The sequence below is a fragment of the Macaca mulatta genome, chromosome 11 (genome assembly GCF_049350105.2).
Source record: "Macaca mulatta isolate MMU2019108-1 chromosome 11, T2T-MMU8v2.0, whole genome shotgun sequence".
NCBI lineage: Eukaryota > Metazoa > Chordata > Mammalia > Primates > Cercopithecidae > Macaca > Macaca mulatta.
In genome coordinates this window covers 119,117,772-119,136,479 of record NC_133416.1, presented here as the reverse complement: position 1 = coordinate 119,136,479, position 18,708 = coordinate 119,117,772, and the positions used below count along the sequence as shown (strand labels likewise).

The 18,708-nt window shown below is 43.8% G+C and overlaps 2 protein-coding genes across 4 annotated transcripts in view; one reads left to right on the top strand and one right to left on the bottom strand.

The window, feature by feature from the left end:
• The window catches only part of TMEM116 (transmembrane protein 116), a 128,859-nt gene that overhangs the window by 94,924 nt on the left and 15,227 nt on the right, over window positions 1–18,708 (top strand). The window contains exons 11-12 of one of the 3 annotated variants that reach the window (XR_013401416.1): window positions 1,819–1,989; window positions 14,589–15,806. Coding sequence is in view for 1 of the 3 variants with exons in the window: in XM_028829916.2 (XP_028685749.1) it covers window positions 14,589–14,627 (39 nt within the window). In the remaining 2 variants the exon portion in view is untranslated. Of the gene's footprint in view, window positions 1–1,818; window positions 1,990–14,588; window positions 15,807–18,708 lie in introns of those variants that run through there. The other 2 variants (XR_013401418.1, XM_028829916.2) reach the window with 2 other exon arrangements.
• Window positions 6,128–9,248, bottom strand: LOC106996133 (disintegrin and metalloproteinase domain-containing protein 1a-like). The gene has a single exon (XM_015129240.3). The coding sequence runs from the start codon at window positions 8,840–8,842 to the stop codon at window positions 6,365–6,367; it is 2,478 nt and encodes an 825-aa protein (XP_014984726.3). The 5' UTR covers window positions 8,843–9,248; the 3' UTR covers window positions 6,128–6,364.

Below are 18,708 nucleotides of genomic sequence, written 5' to 3'. Positions count from 1 at the left end.
AACACCCAGCTCATGGCTATTAGATCCACTACCAGAGGAAATTTCGTGTGTCTCTTACAAGGTTTTGTTTCTATTTCTCCAGAATTGCGGTTCTGAGAACATGTCTCATGAGTAAACATATTTCTCACTCTCACAGTACCAATTGGAAATTTCACTTAATAAAGAAGCATATATTCTCCCTGTTGCCTAGAAAACAACCACCTGATGGTCTGTTTCGGACTGCCTCCTCTATAGGTTCTGCCTCACTTTCCATGAGTATCCTCAAGCCTTATTTCATCTGGGAAAGAAAGTTGAGAAAGATATGTGGGAGCAGTTTCAAGAGCCTCACCGGGACTGTGAGGGTTAAACTAAATAGGAATAGGGAAGAGTAAGGTCATTCCCTGGAAACAAGACCATGATCTGATCCAGAGTGGCAAATGGACATGATATGTGATTATGACAGACATGTTAGGCATGCTGATAGGAGGAAATACTTGTTTTCAGAAACCATAGACCATAATAGTTGGAAACAACCAGGGGGTCCTAGTCTTCACTGTCCTTCAGTGTCACACCGAGTTTACATTTTCAACTGTAGATAATGAGCAAGAAGTTAAAGTTCCTGGACTCCAGACTGTGATGACAAATGTGTGTCTGGGGAATCTTAGTTAGGATGTTAGAGAACCCAGTTAATTAGATTATAGCAATGAAACAGGCATGATGTGTCAGACACTTGGTCAGTCATGATTCCATCTATGATGTTTTCCTTTGAATTTTTTTTTTTGTTGAGATAGAGTCTCGCTTTGTAGCCCAGTCTGGAGTGCTGTGGTGTGATCTCGGCTTACTGCACCCTCCACCTCTTGGGTTCAAGCGATTCACGTGCCTCAGCTACCTGAGTAGCTGGGATTACAGGCTCGCACCACCAAACCCAGCTAATATTTTGTATTTTTAGCAGAGTCGGGTTTTCACCATGTTTTCCAGGCTGGTCTCAAACTCCTGGCCTCAAGTGATCTGCCTGCCTCTGCTTCCCAAAGTGCTGACATTACAGGTGTGAGCCACGACACCCAGCCCTCCTTTGAAATATTTTTAAAAATATTTCCTAACTATGGGAAGTCACCATGGCTTTGTCATTGACAAATTCCTCCCAATATCCTCTGTTAGTCCATTTTCAGACTACTATAAAGAACTGCCTGAGACTGGGTAATTTATGAAAAAAAGAGTTTTAATTGACTCACAGTTTCACAGGCTTCTCAGGAAGCATGACTGGGAAGCCTCAGGAAACTTACAGCCATGGTTCAAGGTGAAGGGGAAGCAAGGACCTTCTTCACATGATAGCAGGAGAGACAGAGAGAGAGCGAAGGGAGAAGTGTGACACACTTTTTAACCATTAGATTTCATGAGAACTCACTCACTATCACAGAACAGCAAGGGGGAAATCCGCCCCCATTATCCAATCACCTCCCACCAGGCACCCCCCGCAATTGGACATGAGATTTGGGTGGGGACACAAATCCAAACCATATCACCCTCTTACACTTTATTCTGGCATGACCTCCTTATGTAAGACTCACATCTTTATTAAACACCATAAGTGAGTCTTTTTTTCATATTCCTGCCTAGCTCAAACATTTTTCAAGGATAATGTCCAAAAGCAGTATTAATATTAAAGCTACAGCACATTGCAACCTTATTCTTGGAAGAAATCTGCCCTTAATTTTGAAGAAACACTTCAGTGGGCACATTGACCCAATGGCAATACCAAAATGCTATTGTGGAATTAAGTTTGTAAACAAAAGAAGTTGACTTATTTATTTATTTATTTTATTTATTTTTTTGAGACAGAATCTCACTGTTGCCCAGGCTGGAGTGCTGTGGCACAATCTTGGCTCACTACAACCTCTGAAGAAGCTGATTTATTTTTGGCAAGCTAATATAACTCTTGAGATATTGAGATAATCTTCATTGTGTGCAGAATTGCATCCCTGTGAGGCCATAATGTCCTCTGGGTTTAAGGTCAGTCTTTACTTTTTCTTTAACTGAACCCCAGAGAAGCGAGTGCAGTATGACTCCAGGTTAGGAAGACATTTCATCAGGTATTCCTGAAGGGACAAGCAAAGATGTCAGATTGGGACCAAGGAGAGGGAGGGCCAATCCAAGTTTCCCAGGGAAGGGCTTGACCCCTGGGCTGTCCAGTAGCATTAATATCTGCAGCTTCCCATTTCTTTCTTTCCCACAGTGTATTTCCCTATGTTTTTTCCATGTCAGGATAAAAATCTAGAGCCTGGGCTTGGCTATACTTTGGTGAAGTAAAGGAAGGGCCTGGGTCTCCACTGGCCTAGGAGAGAACAGATAGGACAAGATTGGCCCAGAGAAGGCAGGTAAAGAACGGCAAGAAGTCACCACCAGAGTCTCCTAGGGTAGCACCTGGCTGAGTCACATGTGACCACCAATATTATTGTGTTGTCACTGGAAGGTACAAGCATTACTCAGAAGCCCCCAGATATTAACAGCAAGAGGCAAAAGAGTGTACTTCCTAAAGACAGTCATACATAATGCAGAAAGCTGCCCCTTGAACCCCAGAGATTTCAGGCCTACCATATCTTCTTTGCTCTGCCCACATTAAAACTGGTCACTTTCCTGTAATAGTCTATTCTAATGGACCTCAGCCTTCATGGCTAGAGTTTGGGGTTTCTAGACATTTTATAATTCATGTGAGAGTTTACAAACATGTCCAATTTTTTAACATCATTTCTGAGAACATTTATTCAAACACCAGTTCTAGGCAAGGCACAGTGGCTTATACCTGTAATCCCAGCACTTTGGGAGGCCAGGGCAGGAGAATCACTTGAGGCAAGAAGTTTGAGACCAGCCTGTGTAACATAGTGAGACCCCCATGTCTTTAAAAAAAATTAAAAAATAAAAATAAAAATTGGCTGGGCGCAGTGGCTCACGCCTGTAATCCTAGCACTTTGGGAGGTCGAGGTGGGCAGATTGCCTGAGCTCAGGAGTTCGAGACCAGCCTGGACAACATGGAGAAACCCTGTCTCTACTAAAATACAAAAAAAAAAAGAAAAAAAGAGAAATTAGCCAGGCATGGTCACAGGCATGTGACTGTAGTCCTAGCTGCTTGAGAAACTGAAGCAGGAGGATTGCTTGAGCCCAGGAGTTCGAGGATGCAGTGAGCCATGATTGCGTCACTGCACTCCAGCCTAGACAACAGAACTGGAACCTGTCTCAAAAACAAAAGAACAATAACCAAACACTTGTTCTAATCTTGGTTTCCCATCTTCAACATGGTCTTCACAGGGTTTGAGCTACAACAAGGTTTGAGCTACAAACCCTAAAAATAAGGATAAACAACTAAAATCTTAAAAGTCTATTACAAAAAGATTCCTTGTTTGCTAAAATTTGTAACTTCTTTGTCCAAGGCTGTGAAATCGTGTATTGGCTTTATTTATTGATTCCCAATTATCTACTTGCCTTTTGGTCCTTAAAGAGCTCTATTAAATCAGCCAAGAATAATCATCCTCTGTGTAAATCATGATTTATATTGTGATTCCCTTACCCTTGATGCTTTAAATATGTGATGCTCATTCTCTTTCATTACAGTCACCATCAGCATGCCCACTATGAGGGTTACCCCTTCTGTAACCCTCTGTATAAGTTCTCTGTACAAGTGCTTTTCAGCATTTTCACTTTATTTATTTTTTTTTTTGAGATGGAGTTTCACTCTTGTTGCCCAGACTAGAGTGCAATGGTGTGATCTCGGCTTACCGCAACTCTGCCTCCCGGATTCAAGCGATTCTCCTGCCTTGGCCTCCCCAGTAGCTGGGATTACAGGCATGCACCACCACGCCTGACTAATTTTGCGTTTTTAGTAGAGACGGAGTTTCTCCATGTAGGTCAGGCTGGTCTCAAAGCGCCAACCTCAGGTGATCCGCCCGCCTCGGCCTCCCAAAATGCTGTGATTACAGACCTGAGCCTAGACACCTTTAGTTACACAGTTTCACTTTTGTCCTCAAAACTCTCAAGTGCTTACCAACTGATAGCATGAGTTCTTTCTTTTTTATTTTGTTTTTTTGAACCAGAATCTCATTCTGTTGCCCAGGCTGGAGTGTGGTGGTACGATTGTGGTCCACTTTAGCCTCTAACTCCTAGGCTCAAGGGAGCTTCTCGCCTCAGCCTCTGAAGTAGCTGGGACTACAGGTGCACACCAGCATGCCCAGCTAATTTTTTTAAATTTTCTTGGTAAATTTTTTTATGTTGCTCAGACAGGTCTCAAAGTCCTGGATTCAAGCCATCCTCTTACCTTGGCCTCCCAAAGTGCGCTATGATTACAGGCGTGAGTTCCCACACCCAGCCTGATACCATGGTCTCTCACTGTGAATTTTGATCTTTTGGCATAAAATTTATCCTGGATTTGATTATCAGAATCAGACCTGAGAACTTGTGACCTGGTTTTCCTACCTGTTTTCCTTGTAGTCACATATCCACAACTGAAAACTTTGTTTCGGATTTTGCTTTGAAGTTTTTATTCCACTTAGAGTAACTAACATAAGCTTCTTGAAAGCAGACAGCAGGTGTTATCCTTTGGTTTGCTCTGTTATCGCGCATAGAGTAGGCAGTTAGAAAAGAGGCTCGGCAAGTGTATGCTTGGGGACTGATGCTCAGGACCTTCCCTGAGACAGAACATTTGCTCAGTCTGTAGCTCTGTTGTACCTGAGAAATATTTTGCAAGTGCCATGCGTAGAGACTAGCAATCCCCCATATTTTGAGGTTGGCTCTGGTTAAGTCATTGACTTGGCCAACACTTATTGAGCACCTACCATGAGCTGGGCCCTCAAAACTAAATAAGATGCCAACCTTATTGCCAGCCATCTGTCAGGATGTAGTAGGGGAAAAGACACTTTAATCCGTAATGACTACACAATGCCATAGGTTCATGATAGGATCGACATTTATTTGTACGGCTTTGGTTTCATTAGAGTCACTGAAGATAAAGCCGTGTTCTGGGAAGTTAAGGACATGTCTTTTCCCTCACTTTTTTTTTTTTTTTTTTTTGAGACAAAGTCTTGCTCTTGTCCCCTAGGCTGGAGTGTGATGGCGCGATCTCTGCTCACTGCAACCCTGGCCTCCTGGGTTCAAGCGATTCTCTTGCCTCAGCCGGGATTACAGGCGCCTGCCACCACTCCGGGCTAATTTTTGTATTTTTAGTAGAGACAGAGTTTCACCATGTTGGCCAGGCTGGTCTTGAACTCTTGACCTCAGGTGATCTGCCCGCTTCGGCCTCCTAAAAATTGCTGGGATTAGAGGTGTGAGCCACTGTGCCCGGCCTTTTTTTTTTTTTTTAACTGAAGGAAAAGGCTCATGAGGCAATAGATTCACTCATTCCTGGGGAGGGATGCAGGTCCCACCACTTACTGGCTAGCACTAGAGCAAACTCTTCAGTCTCTGTTTCCTCATGTACAAGTTGGAGGTTTCACAGGGCATTCGGGAGGATTAAATGAAGACAGTGAATGTAAGGTGTTTAGCACTGGGCCTGGCACAGAATGGAGAATGTTACTGTTATACTTACTATGTCCTTACTTCACAGAGAAATGACTACCATACTGAAAATTCTGTTACTTCTAATTCGAGATATTCCTATCAATCATCAATAAACAAAGTATGAACTTCAGTAGAATTATTAAGACAAAAAATGAAGAAACAAATCCTTCAAACAAGAAGTGAGCATCTTAGCAAGGGGCATCTTGCCTAGGTTGCCTTCCCATTCTTTAGGTATCTGGACTAAGAGTTTGAGAAGGGCCTGGATCAGGTCTAGCCTTTTCTAGAGAGCCCCCAAACATTAGGAGTCCCAATTATTAGGTCACAAAAAGCCTAACTTACATATTATCAACAAATAGGCGTTTCTGTAGCTTTATGTTAAAATATCATTTTATGAATAAACTTCACAGGGCAAATTAAAACAACACATCACATAAACAACTTTTGTAACATAATATGTAGTTATGATTGGGATATAAAATTCTAGAAAAGCAATATGTACATATGCAGATAGTATTGCATGTTAAACAAAGTAGATGGGAGATGGCATTACCTAAAAACAGGCAACTCAAAAATTGGTCCTAATAAGACAAGACATTGATAGGAATGCTTCAAAACAAAAATTTAATTAAAATGGTTTCATTAAATGTGATCGCATAAAAATAGTTTATCTTACATATAATTTTAAATTATAGGTACTCAATTACTAAATGTACTCAATTACTAAAATGAAGAAAGTAGAAAAAAAATCCCTCCTTCCACATTAGTACATTTTTACAGACTTTTAGTCAGAAGTACAGCAGCATAAATGCCCACTTCATCTCTGAAGTACTGAGCCTCCTCCTTACCCAGTGTATCCGCTGTTAGCTTTATTGGACGACTCATTTTTTGCCTCTTCTTCCTGTCCTTTGCCTAGTTTCTGTTCTGGTGCAACCTCTTCTGGAGTTCCTTCTGTGTCACCTTGTGACCTCTGTAATATCTCCTTTCTAGCTCCCATACTGGCAAGAATAATTAGACCTGCAAATAATGCTAAAAGCAACAGGGGAACTATGTACACTAACTTCCCTAGGCTTTTGTTTTTATTATTACTCACGTCACCTCTTTGGGGATTACCATGACCAACAATATGATTTCTATTTTCTTCTCTACTTATAATTTCATCACTTGGCTTACCAGCAGGGCCACTGTCCACACTGCCTCCATTTCCTGGATTTTTACAGTCAGGAGGAGCAAAACCAGACCCACAATGGCAGTGCCTTAAATTGTTGCAAACTCCTTTCCCATGACACGATTCCTCCGGTCTGCAGTCATACAGGAGTATGGAGTGATGAACGCAGGAGTAATCCATGCAGACTTTGTTTGGGGCACAAGAAGTGCCGACGTGCACGTTGCCATTATCAGGGGTATCAGTAATGTTATCGGCATCCATGCTCCAGCACCAGTCATTGTCATGAGGGACCTGGATCACTGTATGTTGAGCTTTGACTCGTGGTAAGGATTGAACACCTGTACATATGAGTTTCCCACAAAATACATTATCATCTGAACATGTAACATATGTTTGCTGATCCTCAGTGGGATGGCCACAGTTTCCAAACCGGTCTCCTCTGGTATTCATTGAAATGTAACAGTCTTCCGGGGCAGATCTTGCAGGGTACCCATATATATTCACACATTGGTTATCAGGGTTCTTACACTGACCCCCAGAGCAATAGTGAATTCTATCACACAACGTGCCATCTTGCTTGTAGCTGTCTGCAGGGCATTCTGCAGAGCTACCGTCACAATATTCTGGGAGGTCACACTCATCCTGAGTAGGACGGCATAAAAACCCCTTCCTTCTGAAAGTGCAGTCCAGACAGCAGAGGCCATGGCTGCACTCAGCATGCTCCTTCAGAGTACATGTGGGATCACAGCATGGGTCGAGGTGACAGGCAGAACCACAGTCACACTCCTCCGTGTCCTCCACCACGCCATTTCCACAGGCAGAATCCCTACGCTTGCGGCCCCTGGGCCGTGGCTTGTTAAATAGGCAGGCCCCTTTGTGTTCTCGAAGGAACTGGTGGAAGTAGTCAGAGCTGCAGTTGCTGAAGCCACTTTCTTTTGTGATATTTTCATGCATGAGGCAAAAGTGCTTCTCTCTGCAAAAGCAGGCCGAGTGGTCGTGCTGAATACCCAGGTTGTGCCCGAGCTCATGGACCATCAGGGCTGCAAACAACAGCATATCTTCATGATGGAAGGATTCAACAGCCGCCGCAAAACCGCTTGAGCAGGCACCACTGAGAAAGGCCTGGCCCGTATTCTGTCCAGGATGATGCCCGACGATCATGTGGGCAACATCGTGCTTCGCACGACGGAAGAGCATCTCTTGTCTCCAGCGATTGAAATTCCTGAGTGTGATTTGCAAGTCCACTGCGACATCTATTAGGTCCCCCTCGGTCCAAATCTCCATTCCGGCCAGCACCACCTCTGTGTTTATTCCCCTAGTGAAGCCGTTGGCCAGAGCAATGACATCCACTACTCTCTGGACCGTCTCATTGATGTTACTGCCCCACATCTGGAACCGCTGGTTGTTGACCACAACAAACATCTCCACGTACTTGGTGTGTGACCACAAGTAGGACAGCGCCTGTAGATCATGAGGCTTCCTGCTTCCTTGTTGCCAGCTAGTGGACACCACATGGCTGTCTCTGGAAGTGACACCACAGGAGACTCGCGCTTCATGTGCCATGGTGTATAACACATGTTCAAACCGTCTTGAAGAGTCCATGGGCTCAATGCTGTAAGATTTTTCCTCCTTAATCAGGATGCCCCTGAGACCTGCACAGGTGTTGACAGAAACAAAAGAACCTGACACTCCTTCTATGTAGCCTTCATAGTGGCAGTCATGTGAGATGAAAGGCGATTCTTGCCCCAGGATGCCATTGTGGTAACTGTAGACTGGAAAGTTATTCACAAAATGGCTTCTTTTCACCTTCAGGTGAACCAAGTGCTTCTGGCCTTGCATAAGTAGCAAATAGGTTGCCTTTTCCACTGAGTCTTCACTTCCCCTGACCATCAGCCGCTTTGGGATGACTATTTCATAGGAAGAGTAATATACCGAAGCCATGTCACAGCATATGCTCGGGAGAAAAATTATCCCCAAAAGCAACATCATCCCCAGCCTGACACACGATTGACCTGGCACTAGCCCCAGCCTCAAATTTTTCATCTGGGGAGCCCAGGTCTGAAGCACCCTCCTAGCCTCATACAACACCACATGGAGTTTCATCAGAGAAGACAGGAAGGAGGCAGAGTCTCTCACAGAGGCTGTCACTGACATGGCCCTAGGGAATCAGTTGATGATGCAACTTGTGTCCATGAGCAGCAGCTCTCCCTGACACGCAGACCGTCAGACACAGGTACTAGCCCCAGATCTATGCCAGCTGCATGAAGCTACTTTCACCTCTGAAAGACCCAGCTTTCTGGCTGAGTCTCTGCCTAGTCTTCCGGGTCTATCTCATATCTTTCAGAAATTTTCCATACTTGATGACTTTCTCTTTCAGTTTCAGCTTCAGTGCCCCTGGTTAAGGTCCTATCGACATCATGGAGGGATGTATTATCAAAAAGACCAGAAACTCTATAATGTAGGACTATACTGTGCGAGGGGAAACAAAATCTCCATGCCTTTCTCAACTGGCCTACATGGAACAACCCCTCCCCCACCCCTCCTGTTGTCCGTTGCTCAGCTAACTCCACATGTTCCAGACCAGGGGTCTTGGAGATCTCTCTGGTGGGCATACGCCACTGTCCATTTCCTCTCTTCTAAAACTCATGCTCTGAGCACACAAACATCTTTACCTATGGTGCTCTTTTCTGCTCAGTGAGGCATTATAGATATGTGTGTCTGCATTTCAGTGGCCAAGTGAGGTGGCTACCCTGTGCCCCAGCATAAACCCCAGTGGGCTGGTGACCCATGGACAAGGCACAGTAGTCTTTTTTTTTTTTTTTTTTTTTTTTTTTTTTTGAGACAGTTTTGTCCTTGTTGCCCAGGCCGGAGTGCAATGGCCCAGTCTCGGCCCACTGCAACCTCTGCCTCCCAGGTTTGAGCAATTCTCCTGTCTCAGCCTTCCAAGTAGCTGGGATTACAGGAACCTGCCACCGCGCCCGGCTAATTTTTGTATTTTTAGTAGAGACGAGGTTTCACCACATTGGTCAGGCTGGTCTCGAACTCCTGACCTCAGGCAATCTGCCTACCTCAGCATCCCAAAGTGCTGGGATACCAGGCATGAGCCACCGCACCCGGCAAGTCCTATTTTTTAACATCATCGAAGTTGAGTTTTTACTGTCCAAAAGAGTATATGGGAGATGCCAACAGAGCAGCTTTCTATTATGTGTGATTATCATAGACCATTGGCTGGTACCTCCAGAACTACACTCTCCTGGCGATAGCCTCACATAGGGAGGTGCTAAGATTATTCTTATGTCTTTTGAAAGGAAGGTGTCCAAAAAGTCTCCCCTATGTTAGAATATAATCTCTACACTATCAGTGACCACCTCTATTTGTTCATCCTGATACCATCAGGCATACAAGAGGCCTTGTCCAAGAGTAAGTGAACACAAATTCTTTTTGAATGAATAAAGGACACTTGCGTATGAGTGGTACAGTGTGTCATCTGTTGTGTGTTATTTGTACTTGTTGCATGCCTACCCCAATGGCTAAAATGTCTTCAGGAAATCCTACACACTGACTGACCTGTACTGACTAATGGCACATTCCTGATCTCCAAATTTACTCCCTACCACATTTTGCTAGTCAGCTCACTCTCCTGATTTATTTTGCCTCATATTTCACTGAAAAAAAAAAAAAAAAAAAAAAAGACAGAAGCAAATGTAGCCCCAGATGAATCCACCTGTATCTAAATTTTACTCCTGTTAGGATGGATGAATCATCCATGGTCTGGTCTAAGATCAATTCTTTCACTTGTGTATTAGGTCTCCTTTCATTTCACTTTCTTATGAACTTCACTTGTATGGTGGGCCCTTCTCTCTTCTAATCTTAAAAATGTGTTTATCCATTGGATCAACCTCTTTATATGCTGCATTTTCTCACCTTAATGAAACCATTCCATTCAGTTCATATCATTCTCCAGTAACCATCCAAATCTTGCCTATGCTTTATACTGAATGGCTTTGAGAAAGAGAACATAGTTGCGCTCTCCATTGTTCATCACCTGGTGTTTGATTTTAATATTTTAAATTCTGGAATACAGTGCATTCACTAAAAGGTGCTTTTTTTTTTTTTTTTCAGACTGAGTTTCCCCCTTGTCACCCAGGCTGGAGTGCAGTGGTGTGATCTCAGCTCACTGCAAATTCCACCTCCCACTGTCCATTTCAAGGTTCTCCCAGGTTTAAGTGATTCTCCCACCGTCCATTTCAAGGTCTCCCAGGTTCAAGTGATTCTCCTGCCTCAGCCTTCCAAGTAGTTGGGACTGTAGGCACCTGCTACCACACCCAGCTAATTTTTGTATTTTTAGTAGAGACGGGGTTTCTACTAAACCAGGCCAGGCTGGTCTCGAACTCCTCACCTCAGGTGATCCACCCACCTCAACCTCCCAAAGTGCTGGGATTGTAGGCATGAGTCACAGCGCCCAGCAAAAAGTGCATTTTTGACATAGATGTAGATTTGGGGGAATTATGAAAAATAGAAAAGCTGTGTAAGCATAAATTTGTTAAAGCAATCAACAATTTAAACTCCACAGAATAAACATAGGCACCCCTTTATAATTATGAATCCCTCCTCTTGCGTATGTACCCAGGATGCTGTCTTATTATTATTATTATTATTATTATTATTATTATTATTTTTGAGAGACAGGGTCTTGCCCTATCACCCAGGCTGAAGTGCAGTGGTGTGATCATGGCTTGCTGTACCCCTGAACTCCTGAGCTCAAGCAGTTCTCCTGCCTCAGTCTCCCAAGCACCAGGGAAGACAAGTACATGCCAAAACACCTGTCTAACATTTATTTTTGAACTTGTGGTAGATTAACAGCTTCTTCGCTTTTTTTGTACTTTTGCCTTCTAAATGTGCAACCTGTAGCATGTAGCTTCATTTCACCTGTGTTTAGACTTCATATGAATACATAAAAGTACAACTTTTTAACGGGGCTTCTCTTATTCCATAGTTCACTTAAGTTGCCTCCAAGTTATTGTGTGAAGCCAAAGTTCATTCCTCTCCATAGCACAACACTGGTATTTCTCTGTGTGAATCCCTTAAGATTCATGATCCTTTCTTTAGCTGTTATCCTTTGCTTTCTATACCCATAAACACTGCTGCTGTATTATTGTCTATGTAACATGATGCAAATGCATATGACCTTCTACGGTATAAACCTAGAAGCAGGGCTGGGCGTGGTGGCTCACACCTGTAATCCCAGCCCTTTGGGAGGCTGAGGCGGGCAGATTACGAGGTCAGGAGATCAAGACCATCCCGGCTAACATGGTGAAACCCCGTCTCTACTAAAAATACAAAAAATTAGCCGGGCATGGTGGCGCACGCTTGTAGTCCCAGCTACCCGGGAGGCTGAGACAGGAGAATGGCACGAATCTGGGAGGCAGAGCTTGCAGTGAGCTGAGATCGCACCACAGCACTCCAGCCTGGGTGACAGAGCGAGACTCCATCTCAAAAAAATAAAAAAAATAAATAAAAAATAAACCTAGCAGTAGATGCTAGGTCATAGGAAAAGCAAAATTTCATTAAACTAGAACATAACAAACTGTATTGCAAAACTGTGTGCCAGTTTGCATGCCCAAAGCAGTTTGGGAATCTCTAATGCTGCACATTCTCAATAATAATTGGTGTTGTGACTCTTAAATTTTACCAAGCCTGTGATACGCAATGATATTCTTTTGTAGGTATGCTTTGCATTTCTGTGAATACTAATTAGGATAAAGACCTGAAGACCTTTATAAATGTTTATTGACCCATCCTTTTTTTTTTTTGAGACAGAGTCTTGTTCTGTTGCCCCGGCTGGAGTGCAGTGGCACAATCTCGGCTCACTGCAACCTCTGTCTCCCAGGTTCCAGCGAGTCTCCTGCCTCAGCCTCCCAAGTAGCTGGGATCACAGGCATGCACCACCATGCCTGGCGAATTTTTTTGTATTTTTAGTAGAGACGGGGTTTCACCAAGTTGGCCAGGCTGATCTGGAACTCCTGACCTCAAGTGATCCGCCTGCCTTAGTCTCCCAAAGTGCTGGGATTACAGGCGTGCTCCACCACTCCCGGCCCATCCTTTCTGTTTTGATTCTAGTAGAAAAAGGCTTGCATCCCTCAGCCCCTATCCAGCTAACTGCTCTACTACAGGTTACCAGTGAATAACTCCATTGTCAAATCACATAATCAACCCTCAATCCTGTCTTTATGCAAACATCAATACCATTTGCTGAGGCAGGAGGATGGCTTGAGCCCAGGAACTTGAGACCAACCAGGGCAACATAGCGGGACTCCATTTAAAACAAAGTTGGCCGGGCATGGTGGCTCACGCCTGTAATCCCAGCACTTTGGGAGGCCGAGGTGGGCAGATCATCTGAGGTCAGGAGTTCGAGACCAAGTTAACCAAACTTTGCTCCTCACCCGCAGATTTGCTTTATAGTAGTGGAGACAGAATATGTTTGCAATGACCATGTAGTAGATCGCAATGCCGTATCAGAGAAATTCAGTATTAAAAGTTGATGGTGATTAAATCTGATCATTGCTGAATGATACGCAATTAATAATACAATCTATATCCATCACGGCGTTTGATTTGAGAGGCCATCAGCATTTATTTGAGCACCAGCTGTATGCCAGGCACTGCACTAGATCACTTCACACACATTATCCACTTTAACCTCACAAATACTCTATGAGAGGCATCCTTTGTGTGGCATCTTACTGAGGAGGAAACCCAGATCTCAGGAAGTTCAGTTCCGTGTCTTAAGACACAGTGAGAACGTGACACCTGCTACTTAGGAATGTGGAACATGGAAGTCTCCTCATTCAGAACAAAGATGAATTTTCCCCTTTTAAAAAGATTTGTTTTTGCTCTAAAATATATCTTCCTGGTTGGACTTATTAGGCTAGCAAAACACAAGATGCAGAGCTGACATAGTTCTCATGTTCTTAGCATCCAAGGCAAGAAGAGAGCTCCTGGAGGGCTCAAGAAAGGTGTCTCAAATCTTTTCTACTGAGTTGTTTCGTAAAACATTTTTAGGTATTTAGATTGGTTATAAACGGCCGGGCACAGTGGCTCACACCTGTTATCCCAGCACTTCGGGAGGCCAAGGCAGGTGGATCACCTCAGGTCCGGAGTTTGAGACCAGCCTGACCAACATGCTGAAACCCCATCTCTACTAAAAAAGATACAAAAATTAGCCAGGCGTAGTGGCGGGTGCCTGTAATCCCAGCTACTTAGGAGGCTGAGGCTGGAGAATTGCTTAAACCTGGGAGGCAGAGGTTGCAGTGAGCCGAGATCGTGCCATTGCACTCCAGCCTGGGTGACAGAGGATACTCCGTCTCAAAAAATAAATAAGTAAATAAATAAAAAAATAAATAAACAAACATGGCCAGTGTACTGAGTCTGATCAGAAGTTGTCTGCTCTTGTAAAAGCTCATGAATAAGATTAACAGGCTCTTATTTTAGGTGTATTAGTGTAAAAATATAAAACTTTACATGAAAACCCTTCATATTTGTGAAATTTGATGCACTTATGTAATTTTGTGGCAGCAGTTTTAGTTTTTCGATAAAGAGATACATGAATGTCTGGAACTTTCCATAAATCATGACACATTCATTACCTCAAAGTGGGAACCCATTCTTATTTTTTTAAACCAAAGAATTAATTGGTAGCCTTTTGCTTTGTCTTAGTATATTTATTTGTATCTCTGCCAAGTTATAATGACATAAGTTATTCGTGGAAATAGAAAGCATGGCTTTGGGTGTGTAAGAGGCCAGTGGAGGGCATGAGGGAGAGCTTTTTCTCCTGTTCCTTAGCACTGACATTATGCCTTTTTATTTCTATTTTTCATGTGAAATTGTCTGCGACACCCAGCTCATCACTATCTGTGAGAAGAAAGGTTTCCACTATTGAAAATCCACTACCAGAAGAAATGTTGTGGTTTGAGGATTATTTCATGTGTTTCTTAAAAGGTTTTGTTTATATTTCTCCTCTAAGACATAAGTATACCTCTAGAATTGCAGTTCTGAGAACATGTCTCATGAGGAAACACATTTCTCACAGTACCACCTCATCAGTCTGGGTAACAGAGGGAGACTATTTTTTTGTTTGTTTGTTTTTGAGACAGGGTCTCACTGTTGCCCAGGCTAGAGTGCAATGGCACAATCATGGCTCACTATAGTCTGGACCTCCGCCGACTCAGGTGATCTTCCTGCTTCAGTATCCCAAGTAACTGAGACCAAAGGTGCTCACCACCACATCCGGCTAATTTTTGTATTTTTTATGGAGACAAGGTTTTGTCATGTTGCCCAGCCTGGTCTCGAACTCCTGTGCTCAAGCGATCTGTAACCTCAGCCTCCCAAAGTGCTGAGATTATAGGCATGAACCACTATGCCTGACCAGGGTGATCTTGTCACTACAAAAAAATTTTAAAATTAGGCCAGGCGCAGTGGCTCACGCCTGTAATCCCAGCACTTTGGGAGGCCAAGGTGGACGGATCACGAGGTCAAGAGATCAGGACCATCCTGGGTAACATGGTGAAACCCCATCTCTACTAAAAATACAAAAATTAGCTGGGCGTGGTGGCACACGCCTGTAGTCCCAGCTACTCGGGAGGCTGAGGCAGGAGAATCGCTTGAACCCAGGAGGTGGAGGTTTCAGTGAGCCGAGATCACACCACTGCACTCCAGCCTGGTGACAGAGCAAGACTCCATCACACACACACAAAAATAATAATAGCCAGGCTTGGTGGTACATGCCTGTAATCCCAGCTACTCAGGAGACTAAGGCTGGTAGCTGCTTGAGCCAGAGAGTTCAAGACTGCAGTGAATCAAGATCACACCACTGTACTCCAGCATCAGTGACAGAGCAAGACCCTGCCTCAAAAATAAAAGGCAGAAACAAGAATTAGGAAGACAATTAAGGGTTAATATTGAAAACAAAAACATTTATTTTCAGCTCCAGGCTTCGTTGATCTAGAATTTATGAACACTCAATTTCAACAATGCAGTATCTGTTTTTCTTTTTTTACATTTTTTGCAATTTTAGAAAATGAGATGAAATTCAATAATATAAAGTTCTTTATTTTAAAGCGTACAGTTCAGTGACTTGTAGTATATTCACAAGGTTGTGCAACTGTCACCACTATCTAATTCTGGAACACTTCCGTCACTTCCAGAAGAAATCCTGTATCCTGTTAGCAGGCACTCCTCATTTGTCTCTTCCTGCAGCCCTGACAACCACCAGTCTACTTTCTGTGTCTATGGACTGGCCTATTCTGGGTATTTGTCAGATACCTTAGCACTCAATTTTATATCAATCTGATATATATATTTTAATCAAATATAGGAACACTTCACACTTACATCTTCAGATTTGAGCACTTCAGCTCTTTCCACATACAGTAGCTGGCAAATGTCACCTTCTATTGAGTTGAACTGACGGCCATTGCATGCCATGTATAAACTATCCGCATCAGCCTAGGTACACCAATGGGGAAAAGGAAAAAACTAAGACAGATACCCTGAAAATCTGCTTTATATTCAATATGCATGGCTTTATTCATTCTCATCAGCTTTTTTTTTTTTTTTTTTGAGATGGAGTCTCGCCCTGTCACCCAGGCTGGAGTGCAGTGGCACCATCTCGGCTCACTGTAAGCTCCGCCTCCCGGGTTCATGCCATTCTCCTGCCTCAGCCTCCCGAGTAGCTGGGACTACAGGCACCCACCACCATGCCCAGCTAATTTTTTTGTATTTTTAGTAGAGACATGGTTTCACTGTGTTAGCCAGGATGGTCTTGATCTCCTGACCTCAGGTGATCCGCCCACCTCGGCCTCCCAAAGTGCTGGGATTACAGGCATGAGCCACCGTGCCCGGCCTCTCATCAGCTTTTAAAATTTATACTTAGGAGAGAAAGCAACCACCAAAAGTCGCATCTACTGAAGCTGATTGGTAGGCTAATCGCACTCTATAAGTCAGTAGTCTATGTCTGCAATGTTTCCTGGGCTATGACAGAGTTTTTAGTTGAACTGGCAGAAGGTACTGAAGTGCAACAAGCTGAAAGCTGCTACTATTTTAATATTCAGCCAGCAACAGTCAACATTTCCCTTAACAGCAGTTTTTTTTTCTCTAGTCATCACTTGTGCAGCTGAAAGTAAACAGTCACTTCTGCAAAGCCTGGAACCAAATCATAAGTGACGCTTGCTATGAAAGAACTCTTTAAGAAAATCTCAGTATTTATGTTAGAAAAAAATAAAAGACCAGGGAAACTGGTATGAGATGAAAAACCAACTCCTCTTCAATAAATTGAATAATAATAATACATGATAGTTAGATCCCATTTAATGGATCCCATCAGGAGGTCTTAAACCGCCACCTAGTGTCCAATACCAAAAGAAAAGCTCTTGGTCAAGGTCAAGAGGCCCCAGATGAACCAGCCTTTAAAATACTAACAGTCACATTCCCTAGCGGTAGAAAATGGGTGAAAATGCCGAGAAACAGCCCCCTTGAGGCTAAGCCACAAAGGCACATGTGTGTGTGTCTGTGAATTGGACGCAGGTAAACAGGACCTTCTAGTCTAGCCTTAGTAGAAAGCAACAGAGATGATTCCAGTTTTTAAACTCAGCCAATTTTTTGAGGCAAGCAGGGAGGCCAAGGCTAGTCTGGATTTAATTCCCACATGGGCATTAGCCCAAACAGAGAAAGTTGTGTGCTTTGGGCCGACCAATGTTGACGGGCTGCTTCTGGGAATTCTGCAAAAGGAAAGGCTGCATTGTTAGCCTTAAGGAAGAGACTCAAGGCTACGCCAGACAAAAATAGTCCTGCCTGTCCACCCTCGTAGGGTTCTGAATCTCACAGACACTGTAAGCTTCTCGGCAGCTTTTAGTTACCCTCCAATGCAGTAATTGTGGATTCTTGATTACCTCTGCTTTTTTTTTTTTTTTTTTTAGACAGTGTCTCACTCTGTCGCGCAGGCTGGAGTGCAGTGGCATAATCTCGGCTCACTGCAACATCCGCCCCCCGAGTTCAAGGGATTCTCCTGCCTCAGCCTCACAAGTAGCTAGTATTATAGGCACCCACCATGACACCCGGCTAGTTTTCCTATTTTTAGTAGAGACGTGGTTTCGCCACTTTGGTCAGGCTGATCTTGAACTCCTGACCTCAGGTGATCCGCCTACCTTGGCCTCCCAAAGTGCTGGGATTACAGGCATGAGCCACTGTGTCTAGCCTTATGCTTTCTTAATATGACCAAGTGAGCTAAGCAGCTGAGGAAGGATGATCAATGCTGAATGTACTTTTATTTTGGAGGGGCAAACTGGCAGAAGGTGGGGAGGCTTTACTTAAGGAAATAATCCGTCTATTGAGTATAGTGCATTTTAATTTCAAAATGTTTAAAGCTGGCTGTTTGATAAGAAGCCTCTTTAAGACTGGGCGCAGTGGCTCATGCCTGTAATCCCAGCACTTTGGGAGGCCGAGGTGGTGGATCACAAAGTTAGGAGTTCCAGACCAGCCTGGCCAATATGATAAAACCCTGTCTCTACTAAAAATACAAAAATTAGCTGGGCGTGGTGGTGGGTGCTTGTAGTCCCAGCTACTCAGGAGGCTGAGGCAGGAGAATTGCTTGAACCCAGGAGGCGGAGGTTGCAGTGAGGTGAGAAGAAGATCGTGCCACTGCACCCCAGCCTGAGCGACAGAGCGAGACTCCCTCTCAACAACAACAACAACAAAAGCCTCTGTAATACTAAGAGGTTACAACCTAAGATGGCTTCCCCCATTCTTCAGGAGCAACGGCTTCTTCTTGAAATGCTTTTGGCTGAGTAAGCAGCAAAGTCAGCACATGGATTCACCAGGAGAAAACTGACTGTCTGAAAGTCAGGGCCTCCGCTCATCTCTTCAGAGCCTCAGGCACCACCAGGGGCTGGCAGAGCCCTCCTGGGGTCTAGAGCTCTGCAAATGCTCAGTAAATGACCAGGCCTCCTCAGAGGAAAGGACAAGGC